At 39.8% G+C, this 12,407-nt stretch overlaps 2 protein-coding genes across 3 annotated transcripts in view; one reads left to right on the top strand and one right to left on the bottom strand.

The window, feature by feature from the left end:
* Window positions 1-2,614: 2,614 nt before the first annotated feature.
* LOC139943459 (perlucin-like) lies at window positions 2,615-3,142 on the bottom strand. The gene has a single exon (XM_071940270.1). The coding sequence runs from the start codon at window positions 3,140-3,142 to the stop codon at window positions 2,615-2,617; it is 528 nt and encodes a 175-aa protein (XP_071796371.1).
* A 4,811-nt stretch (window positions 3,143-7,953) lies between these two features.
* Window positions 7,954-12,407, top strand: part of LOC139943176 (regulatory factor X 4-like) — a 93,254-nt gene continuing 88,800 nt past the window's right edge. For both annotated transcript variants that reach the window (XM_071939990.1, XM_071939989.1), the window contains exons 1-3: window positions 7,954-8,763; window positions 9,909-9,972; window positions 10,979-11,102. In XM_071939990.1, coding sequence (XP_071796091.1) covers window positions 8,739-8,763; window positions 9,909-9,972; window positions 10,979-11,102 — 213 coding nt within the window. In that variant the 5' untranslated portion in view covers window positions 7,954-8,738. The remainder of the gene's footprint in view (window positions 8,764-9,908; window positions 9,973-10,978; window positions 11,103-12,407) is intronic.

Raw genomic sequence — 12,407 nt, 5'->3', positions numbered from 1 at the left:
TCCCTCTGAGGTAATGTAGTATTAGAAAAAGAAGTAGTTTTCCACGAATTTGATTTCGAGACCTTAGATTTAGAATTTGAGGTCTCGAAATCAAGCATTGGAAAACATACAACTTCGTTTGACAAGGGTGATTTTTCTTTCATTATTATCCGACTGAGTAACAAGTAATGGGGAGAGATTAATAGTATAAAACGTTGCTAGTTATCAAGAAAGAAGTAATTTTCAACGAATTTGATTTCGAGACCTTAGATTTAGAATTTGAGGTCTCGAAATCAAGCATTCGAAAACATACAACTTCGTTTGACAAGGTTGATTTTTTTTCATTATTATCCGATTGAGTAACAAGTAATGGGGAGAGATTAATAGTATAAAACATTGTTATTTATCGAGAAAGAAGTAATTTTCAACGAATTTGATTTTGATACCTCAGATTTAGAATTTGTGGTCTCGAAATCAAGCATCTAACCACACAACTTCGTGTGAAGGGTGTTTTCCTTTCATAGTTATCTCGCAACTCCGACGACCAATCAAGCTCAAATTTTCACAGGTTTGTTATTTTATGCATATGTTGAGATACACCAAGTGACAAGACTGGTCTTTGACAATTACCAATAGTGTCCAGTGTCTTTAAGGATCCGATGACCCAATCCAGTCCTCACTCCTTGAGTCGTCCACTGTTCCTCCTGGTGAAATCTTGTTCGGTCATGTTTCTTTTTCCTTGCGGGTCCCTTCCCAGTCCGGCCATTCTATTTCGGGCAAAAAGTTTCCTATTTATGCTTTCTTAAGCTCCTCCCTGGATCACTGGTACATTTTCAAAACCATCCTATTGCTTACAACAATGTGTTAAGAAAGTAGGTAACACATAATAGAAGTACAGTGACTTGAAGCATAAACAAAACACAACTCATACAAACTAAATATGCATGCCCATACAGCGTCACACCCTGACTGAACCATCAGTGACTACATATATATGCAGTATACACACATAAAGATATACCATTACGTAAACCACCTAATGGGAGGCAACGCCAGTTTCAGAATTTTATGTACTGAAACCCCAAATAGTTACCCCTGCTAGTAACCTCATTGCCATTCAATATGTGTAAAAAAAAAATACAAACTGTCCTAATGTGCATGGAATTGGAAAATAACCATTTCGTTTAATATGCAGAATCTAGTCCCAGAGGAGAGCGTCCATAATCTTCTTTCAACCAGTTTTTCCATGAGATTTGAAAACAAGTGAGTTCAGTTGTACTTTTACATCTTAGCCAACACCATCCCGTTTTGAATCGTGCGAGAGTCCTAGTACAGTATAATGGTGAAATCTGTCCCGGAGTTCATGTACCTTTTTGAAACCACGGCTTCGGTTTTAGATTCGGCTCAGGCTAGCTTGGTCGGCGGTTGTTTTGACAATATTACGCGTGCTTCAGGTGTACAGGCTTCAGAAGAGAGGACGGAGCCTGAAGCCGAAACCATGGATTCGAAAAGGCCTTGTGTCCCCGGAAAATGGAAAGACTAGCGAGGTTTCGATTTTTGGCACGGAGCACACAGGACGGGAGAGAGCATAGCACAGTAATCTGTAATCTCACGCTTGAGTGCTCCCGTCCTGGATGTTGTGGACCGCATGGTGATATAGAATTGATTCAAGTCCCAGTCCCCATGAGGGTCCTTTTTATTTAATACAGTCCCATCGCCTAAACATCAGACAACTTTTGCGATGTTGGCATCCCCCAACCTAGCCCCCCTGTGCCTGGCCATTCTCGGGACCACAATAGCTACATTTTGAAGTCGGATATGATTTTTTAGGATCTCTCGCACGAGAACGGGGCTTGAATCGAGTCTATCACAAGCCTCCCCCACCATACAACGTGTACAAACGACATCACTCCGTTGTCGTACAGACCGGACGTTGTTTCACCAAAATAGCGTTCCCAATCTCTACACGACGGAGTCTACTTCAGTTTGGCGCATGCGTCGATCGATTTTCCTGCTCCCTTACACTGATCTCTATCATTTTATACAATCAGTAATCCCTTATAGCGGTTTTGTCCCCCAGGAAAGATGAGGCCACTAAGCATTAATGTACGTGTAGTACATGTTACTACCGTCTTTCTCACATGGGCGCAACCAACTAAGCGTGTCTAGAATACCCTCTATACACGTGTACTTGTATTGCATCTCCATGCAAACTCCATGCGCCAACATGTAGCGTCCTCCGTCTTTCGATTGGGGTGGTAAGGCCATGGAGTTTTCCTACATAAGGCACACGTTGTTATTGTACCTCATCTTCCCTGGGGAAAAAAAAAAACACGCTTAGAATTTGTTTACCGTCCTGTGTCCCTACCGTGGTCTTTCGAAAGCACGCTATAACGTGGACTAAAGGAGTCTGATTCAACAGAGGGCGCTATGATAACAAGTTCATACACAGTTCGGCGCACGGGGGGGATGGGGGCAGGTTCTCCTGGGGGGGGGGGGAAGGGGTCATGAATATAGTGCAAAAGTTAAGAGATTGACATCAGAGTATTCGATCATTAGATTTCTGTCTCGCTTTCGTGATGTTGCCTTGTGTCTTCCAGTGGTGAACATAAAACTCACTTTACTGTTAGTTATTTTAGATGTCCCTTTGAAGGACTGGTCTGGTAGCCAGACTCCTCTTGCAAACTGCCGGAAAGATCTCATCACATCTCCAATCAAACCAATGATATGGTTTGGGTGAATCTACATTGCGATTAATTGCAGCACAGTCCTCACCCTGGTTTCCACTGGGCTGGCTATTTTCTTTCCAGTGTATGTAGGTCACTTCTCTACCATTCTCCATGCACACCCACTTCCCATCCGATTCCTGATCAGTGCAATCTATCCAAGCTCTTTTGTGTTCCTCTGTAATCAAAGAACCAATGGCGTTGTTTTCCTCGAGTGAGCTCGGAACTGCGAGATATCCCCCCAAGATTCGGCACTCGTCTCTCGCCGCGGACCATTTGATGAAAGTATCTGTGATGAGGTAGCAAGCGTCACCCCATTGGTGCCACAACTTAGGACAGGTTGGTTTGACAAATATAAAGCACTGCTGGTTCTGTGCAGAAACTAGATACAAACAGCTATAAAAGGCAGCAGTAAGAATGGCTACAGCTGGATACATATTAACATGTTATGTCGTTCTAGGATATGCCTGTTGTATGTTCGTGTTAAAATGATGCTGACCGTCAAACAGTACTACAAATATCAATCAGTAACTCTCAGTAGCAGTTCAGCCGTGAAATGTTCAACTCAAATGTTGAGCAGACGTCCAATTACAGAACCAAGAAGTGCTTGTCGGTCGTCTCTCAACATTGTACATGAAGATAATTCTGTTTCAGAGAGATTTATATTCATCAGATCACAGTTCAGTCCCGACTTGTGTTTTGCTTTCTGTAGATGTGACTTTAACAGACGAAGCCCCCACGATTGATGCGGTGATTAAAACAGTCAACAAAAGACACGAGCTACGTGGAGGTTGTCATAGTAACGACTCAACAAACAAAATACTCGTATTATAAGCAACATGACGTAATCTTATACGAGACTGATATGTATTAGTGACTCTGGCGTTCATCATTGCTTAAGACCCGACCAAGGTTAAGCCTATTAAATTACTCTCTTTATTTTTCTGCCCAAAACTCGTTGCTAAATTCGTGAGAGGTAGCTAGCTAATTATGTAGTCAGAAAGCGTGCAAGTCATGATAATGACTTGCATGGACTCCATTAGAAACAGTCTCAAAAGAGGCTTAAAGGGTATATGTACCTTTTCCTAACAAAAAAACACAATGTCCACAGATTTACATTAAATTTACACAGTTTGAAGATTATGATAGTAGAAAGCTTCACTTGAAATTTTACTTACTGAGGTGCTGTAGTTTTTTGAGAAATGAGTAAAAGTAGTAATTTTCGTCTCAGTTTTAGCATGTAAAAACGTATAAACCAGTTATGCTATTGTTTTGGTATAATATCATAACTGGTTAAGGGGATTTTACATGCTAAAATAGTTTTGGTCTCATGAGGGATTTTGCAGATATCTGTTAAAGATGGAGCATGTACGTGTGGAACGCGAAGCCACGGCGTGGGTACGGGCCCGCTTACGGGCCCGGGAGAACTTTGCATTTTAGATGATGGTGCAATCTTAGGCCAATGTTGGTCCTACCCACATGGTCTTACACAGTGCAATACTTGTCTGTGTAGCTTAAAAGCTTAAAGGGAGTGGACACTATTGGTAATTACTCAAAATAATTATCAGCATAAAACCTCACTTGGTAATCGAGCAATGTGGAGAGGTTGATAGTATTTAAACATTGTGAGAAACGGCTCCCTCTGAAGAGACGAAGTTTTCAAGAAAGAAGTGATTTTCCACGAATTTGATTTCGAGACCTCAAGTTTAGAATGTGAGGTTTCGAAATCAAGCATTTGAAAGCACACAATTTTCACAGGTTTGTTATTTTATGCATATGTTTAGATACACCAAGTAAGGAGACTTGTCTTTGACAATTACCAATAGTGTCCAGTGTCTTTAAGTCGGTTAAAATCTTCATAATAACGGCTGTTAAAAACATTGGGGACTTTGATATTGTGCCCCCGCACTTCAAAAGTTGGGGGGGGGGGACCCCCTCTTCTGACTGACGCCCATGTCTCTGGCTAGTAGAATGTCAAGTGAGGAGCTGGAGAGGAGAGTCGGAGTGGAGGGGATTCTCACCGTATTGAGGAGGCACACCCTGAGGTGGTTTGGTCATGTGGAGAGAAAGGAGGATGCAATCTACAATCCCGGCCAAAACGTTTGGGCCACCCATTCCTAACGTTTTATAAAATTATTCCCTGTCCACTTGGCATTGACAATAAACAATTTCTCCCCGTTCATCGTCCCCCGGCGCTCAATGTTGACTGTAACAACGGAGAAGAAGGAGACCGTCAATTGGAACCAACATTTAAAGGGGCAGGGGGCCCTACGAGATATGGCCGGGATTGTAGGTCAACAGGTGTACCAACGTACATGTACATGTAGTTGGTGCCCCACAACCCGGGTTGGCCGACCGCGCAATATGGCAGAGCTCCGTGTGAAAATAAATACATGTAATGAAAAAAGAATTACATGTATCAAGACAGTCAAACCCTTTGGACTAAACATAAACACTGGTGTCAAATAACTTCCATTACCGTGCACTTCACTCCTGCCTGAGAACTTATGTTGTATATATTCTGTAAATAAAGTATAAATTAAGTTGTTCTTATAAATTTGTTACTTTAGCTGTCTCATGTAAGTAACCCCCCCCCCCCCACATTTTTTCCACAGGTCCCTCATACCTATTTTTAAAACCATCCTATAAATACATTTAATGAAAATATAAATACAAGTATTGAAAACATAAATGCATGTATTGAAAATAAAAATACATGTATTGAAAATATAAACAGCTGCACTGAAAATATAAATGCATGCACTCGCCAAAATAAATAAATAAATGTAAAATCGCAAATGTTACTATAAATAGACTGCGCGTCGTGCGGCCTTTGTGAAACGGGGTCACTGAAGGGTCACTGAACTACCAGGTCTGTATTCGATGCAATACTAAGGCCTGTGACCCAACTATGGTTTCGTAAAGTCCATAAAAATATAATTAACTGCTCTTGCAAATATAATTAGCTGTATTGAAAATATAAATACATCTATTGAAAATATAAATACATGTATTGAAAATATAAGTACATGTATTGAAATATAAATTAATGCATGCAGTGAAAATATAAATAAAGATGGCACTAATGGGCTTTCGTATTCATTCATTCATTCAATGGATTTATATTTAAAAAAAATATTCAATCATTCAATCCTTTCAGCACGAATTTTTATACTAATACTGAGCCTGATTCAAACAGTATGCCGCGATCCAACTTGGGAATTAAACATTAGTGTCGCGACTAGTGTTTTGACAACATAAATCTAATTTAATTACCAAAAACTCCGTACAAATCAGGGGAAGGAAACGAAATACAAGCAGAGCATTGTTACGTTGCGATCGTAAGAAACAATGGATTAGATAAGCGAGGTGGACCGACAGACAAACCCACAATGACAAACATATACTTTGATGTCTGGCTCCTAACCCCTCCCAAGCTAACGGCTAGACTGAAGAGTTCATCGTGCCCGGGGTTTCTATCTCCGGCCTCTCGAGACATTATGCCCCCAAGGCTTACGTTCCGATTGCTCCACTCTCGATCTCTGAAATCGAATCTTACGTTCGATTTTTTTAACCATTATTTACAATTTGTATCTACGATCTGAATACATAGACTGATTTTGTCATATACTCATTTATTATATAATAATTGGAAAAAAAAAACACCAAAAAACAAACAACAACACGGTTTACTGGCCAGTGGTGTACTGGTGCGGATGGCATATTACCAAATTAAATGTTGGTCAGTTGCATGCTGGCAAGTGGTATACCGTGACCAGTGACAATATTGGGCAGTAACGTATACAAGCCAGTGACATATTGGGCAGTGGTGAACTGACCGGTCGCATACTGGTCAGCGGTATACTGGCCAGTGAAAAACTTGAGAGGGCGGAGATTATCAGATAGCCTAAAAAATTCTTATTAGACTTGTCAAAAGTAAGTGCCAACAGGGACGAAAACTAGGGCCCAACTGCAATGACTTCTAGTCATTGGTCCACATCTGATTAGTTCGTCAAGACCTCTAATGTTCAAATTCTATAATCCTCAACATCTCTTGCAAGTGATCGTCCTTTTTTTTCACGCCAGACCATCTTTCTCCGGAATGTCTTCCGAGAGTCCAAGAAAAGCAGCAGGATGCCCGAAGAACGCTTTAGACAATAAGGTCGTCATTTTGACTTATATCTCATAACTATGACTACAGGCCAGAATTAGGACTTAATCTCTCGTTATTATGAACATGTCATAATGACGACCAAGGCCTATATCTCATTATAAATACTTGCTACAGGTCATTAGTATGATCACAATGACTGAGTAAGTACAAAAGAATGATGGGAACATTTTATGGGATGTTTCGAACCTTTCAATTCATTCTGCATTATTTCCCCCTCGATCTTAGGGGGGGGGGGGGGTCGATGATTCTTAGCGTTGGGGGGGGGGCGAGCAAGCGGGGGAGCAATGCCTAAGTATGTGGGCAAATTAATGTATCGAACCATCTATTCTATGTTTTTTTTCCCGAACACATGGGGTTGGGGGGGGGGGGACTATTCTGAGCGGGGGTTCCTCACTAGCTCCTCTGACCACTGGGGAATTCATGACGATACCGTTACATAAGGGTAAAGTATTCATCTCAGTGAAGCAACTATGGGCTCATGCACTTCCAACACACGCATTTTATGTTTCTATTAAACGAATTAATTAACTCTGGTCATTTTGTGGTTACTCACGTGCTGTACTCTCGTCTTTAAATTTAATTATTGCTATTGTAAATTACATCCAATTTGGCCAGATGGCCACGCAATGTGATGCTTTAAAAAAAATGAAATGAACAATTAAATGAAATCACGGACTTATCATAATAAATATTTTTATGGTAAATTATTTCTGTTTCGGCCTGTGTGCTGTGAAAGTTGGTCCTTATCGTACAGTAATTAGGCCGCGTCCCATTGCAGCTCAGGGTTACACGTGCCAGTATAACACTAGACGACTAATGAGATAGGCCATACACATACAACCTGTCAGCACCTGTTTAGCGAACAATAGTGCATACTTGTCTGGGCCCGCCCCTTTAAAGCCGAGTGCCCAGTGTAGTCAGATTGTACCTCTCGATTCACCAATGTGTCCAATGATAGCACAGAAGGAAACAAACAAAAAATAGTATTTAAATAGAGTATTCCATGAATGGGCAATAAAGCCGTTGACGATTTGTTCTTAATGTACTATTCCCTGGTGGGGCTTAGACGTTTAAGCATCATGCACGGCCTCTAGTGGAGGAAAGGTACACTACACTGACTTCATTACAAACTGATTTTTTTTATTGGAAACAATAATTATTTTATTTCATGTGAACCGACCATTTTACGGATTGGTGAACAATAAACATACGACTGTTTGCTGTGAAAAAAGAGCATGCTAAGTTTAGATTACATTTCGTTGCGGTCTGCTTTGGAGATAAAGAATATTGCAATTTCAAGACATTTGCTGTGAGCTCTACTATTATTGTCTTCTGTTTATTTATTTCTAAACTTAGTAAGTGAAGTTCGTGGTTTCAGTGGAATTTAAGATGAAATCCATGTTGGTGTAACTGATGTCTGCCGTCCCCCGAATCTGAATAGCATATGGAAACAATTTATATATTTATATAAAACCCAATTTAAGTCAACACCAGTGCTTCTGCCAAATATAACTGAGGATTTAAGTGAAAACCAACTTGGATTTAAAGTATAAACTGCCGTTTCGAAATAAACAACACAGCCAAGACCGTGCAGAAATCACCCAACGCGTCAGACGGGACTTTTCGAAGACGGTGTCCCACGGATCTACCGCGCGTCGTCTGCCTCTCCGAGCCGTTCATCCATCATTTTCACCCGCCTGGCAGCGACCTACCGGAGCTGGTCGTGTTTTGCTATACCTACCGAATTGTTATCCCTTTTGAGTGAATAGCGTACACTGGAAATGAATTAACACAGTTATATTGCTGCAAGTGAAACTGCCATGATAAGGAAGAGGTAACATACATTCAGTAAAATAGATATGGACAACACAAAGATCAAAACCGGTAAGTATAAAGTCTACGGACTTCATTCTTTGCAGCATTCTTTACTCTTTTTTTTTTAAAGTCGTTTGTTCATGTTTTCTGATAATTCTGCAGCAGCGATTGACCCCTTAAATTAAATGAAATAAAATAATAAACATTTTTGTAAATGTCGTAAAAACAAAAGCACTTGGCATTGGGGGGGGGGGGGAGGGGGTGGGGGTGAACAAAAGCACTTGCCCTCGGGTGCCCCAAGTTTGAACCTTTCACTTTTTAGATACAAATTTAATTATTCCTGGAATAAAATGCTACATTTATAAGCCGTTAATTTCAATGTTATTTTAAAGTAATGGTTGTATATTTATACGCGAAAAATACATTTGTGTTAACCTCCATGTCAGATTGTGATTACATACATGTTGTAATTCCGTTCTTTTTTAAAAATTTGTCCATAATGCCATGTTCAGCGCCTACAGCATGTCGACATGATTAGGACGCTATATAAGTTTTGGTATTATTATTAAAGAAGAAAAGGAATGGCATAAAAAGGGCGCTGAATATGGGCTTGCTTGCTTGAACAAAATACAGTCTGGAACTACAATTTTAATAGGCCAGAAGTGCCCGCTAGGGAAAAGTGCTCCGGATTACACTCCCTTGTATATTTTTCTGAATCGTCGCTGTTTCATAAATGCTTAATTTTATCTGTAAACATTGAGTATTTCACGGAAGAGTATTGCCGTCAAATGAATAAGAACAATAGTGTATAGTGCAATAAGTCGCAACTTATCGTCTACGTACATGGTATATTACCGTGTACGTACACAATAAGTTATTGAGTATGTACACGATACGTTTGGATTGGTCGTGTACGCATAATTATAGTTGTCAAGTTCTACGTTCCCAATAGCTTGGGGTTTATCGTGAATAACACAATACGATTGAATTGATTGTATACGATAAGACTATAATACGTACATGATACTCTATTGTGTACGTAGACGATAAGGTATTGGTGTTTTTATATTCATGTAGCGGCAATACGTTTCCGTTGTTTTTATATTAAGTACAGTTTCATCAAAGTGTAAAAAAATATCACAGAGTCTGATTATTTGTATCTTTTATACACCACACGTTTGAAAAGATAATGTTCATTGTTTTGTTTTTGACAGAAATGAGATCCAAATGTAAGGCAATTCTACCAGACCCTGTGCCTGCACCAACTATAATGAAATGGTCAGTTTTCATTTTATAACAACAATATTTCTCAAATTGCTGTCGTGTATTTTTGTACGAACCCATGGGTCTTTTCTCCACTGTTTGTATGTCTTTCTTCATTTAGACTGTTATATTATCGACACTCAATTAGTTCAGACGGGCACATTTCTCGGCGGATTGGAGCTGGGCCCAATAGGCTCTGATAACCGTGCATGCCTCAATTCTGGGGGGGGGGGGGGGGGTGTCTTTTTTGTTGTTGGTACCGCACGCTGGCCATCACATACACGCAATGTATGGGCGCTTTCCCGGACCCCCTCGACTATTGACACCATGTCCAGCGGTTAATGGAACTGCTGGATGGTCGAGTTTTTGAGATATCGCCTTGAAAACCCGGAGCGAGTTTGTTCTTGCTGAAAAAAAGACCCATATAGGATTACACAATCCTCAAAGGGTGACAGCCGTAACGTTTCTCAGACTAAGTTTTTGGGGGATCAAAACTGATATTTTACAACATTACTTCGACGTGACATGTTTCTCAAAATGTCTTAGGGTTCTAACCAATAGTTTGTATTGCCAATAATTTTAAGATTGATTACCAAGCTAATACCCTCCCTTTAAAGGCACTGGACACTATTGGTAAATATTCAAAGTATTTGTTAGCATACAAGTTTACTTGGTAACGAGCAATGGAGAGCTGTTGAAATTATCAATCAACAGCTCTCAATAATTTTAATAAAATACTTCAGCTGAAGCATTTTATTATGCATCTGAAAGCACACAGAGTAATGCAACAAGGGTGTTTTCGTTTATTTTTCTCTTGCAAATTCGATGACAAATTGAACCCAAATGTTCACAGTTTTTGTTTATGCATATTATGTTGGGACACACCAAGTGAGAATACTGGTCTTTGACAATTACCAAACGTGTCCGGTGTCTTTAAGATTAATTACCAAACCTTTACTAGCCTTGTATTACCTTCCGTTTAATAATGTTATGTCACTACCTGTGATTGACGTCCATATAGGTTGCAGTTGAATTACGAGTTAGCGGATGGGGTCTGTATCCCACGAAGCACACTCTATGTACACTACTTAGACTTCTGTGAGAAGACGCAAGCGAGTCCCATGAATGCGGCAAGCTTTGGAAAGGTGAATAATTCCTTATTTTATGATAGTCATTTGAATAGGTTGTAGGTCTTGCATTGTGTGTTAGATTATGGGAGCTTTGACAGCCAGTGTTTTCATGCTTTTATGGCACTGGACACTATCGGTAATTACTCAAAACAATTATTAGCATAAAAAGTAACTTGCAAATGAGCAAATGAGAGCTGTTTATAGTATAAAACATTGTGAGTAAACGGCTCCCTCTGATCTAACGAATTTTTGAGAAAGAGGACATTTCTCATCACAATACTGGAATTGAATAAGAGACATGATATTGTCAAAGACCAGTCTTGTCACTGGGTGTATCTCAACATATGCATAAAATTACAGACCGGTGAAAATTTGAGCTCGAGTGGTCGTCGAAGTGGGAGATAATATAGAAAGAAAAAAAAAAACACGTTGTCACACAAAGTTGTGTGCGTTCAGATGCTTGATTTCGAGGCCTCAAAATCTAATTTTGTGGTTTCGAAATCAAGTTCGTTGAAAATTACTTCTTTGTCGATTAACGACGTTACTTCAGAGAGAGCCGTTTCTCACAATGTATTATACTATCTACAGCTCCCCATTACTCGTAATGAGGTAAGGTTTTATGCTAATCATTATTTTGAGTTACAACCAATAGTGTCCATTGCTTCTCTTTGAAATCGATAATGTGAACAGTCCTCCCAACTTTTCATAAATACATCCATTGTCTTTTATTTCTGTATGTGGTTGGGACGTACCAATTATGTTTACTGACTTGTACGGCTTATTGTGAAAAATTAGATGAAAAGCAAATTCACGAGGTATCAATGAGGTTATTGCTATTTAGTGTTAAAGGAACACGTTGCCTTGGATCGGACGAGTTGGTCTATTAAAAGCGTTTAAAACAATTTGTTATGAAATGCATATGATTAGAAAGATGTTTTAGAAGTAGAATATAATGATCCACACAAGTATCACTCGAATTTGCACGGTTTTCCTTTTACGTCGCGAACTATCACGGTCGGCCATTTATGGGAGTCAAAATTTTGACTCCCATAAAAGGCCGACCGTGTTAGTCGACAGGGTAAAAAGAAAACCACGCAATTTTGAGGCATATTTGTGTAGATCATTGTATTCTACTTTTACAATATCTTTCTAACCATATACATTTTACAACAAACGGTTACAGAACGCTTTTCAAAGACCAACTCGACCGATCCAAGGCAATGTGTTCCTTTAACACTAAACATACCGGCCTTGAATGAGATAAAATTGCACCGCGTGAGAATCCAATTGAAAGGGATGCTCGAGTGTGTCAACCCCACT

Source organism: Asterias amurensis, chromosome 10 (assembly GCF_032118995.1).
Source record: "Asterias amurensis chromosome 10, ASM3211899v1".
Taxonomy (NCBI): Eukaryota; Metazoa; Echinodermata; class Asteroidea; order Forcipulatida; family Asteriidae; genus Asterias; species Asterias amurensis.
This window is presented reverse-complemented; position numbering and strand designations above follow the sequence as displayed.

Bases quoted from the DNA above. Each gene is read 5' to 3' on its own strand.
- LOC139943459 (XM_071940270.1), bottom strand. From the start codon at position 3,142: ATGTATCCAGCTGTAGCCATTCTTACTGCTGCCTTTTATAGCTGTTTG.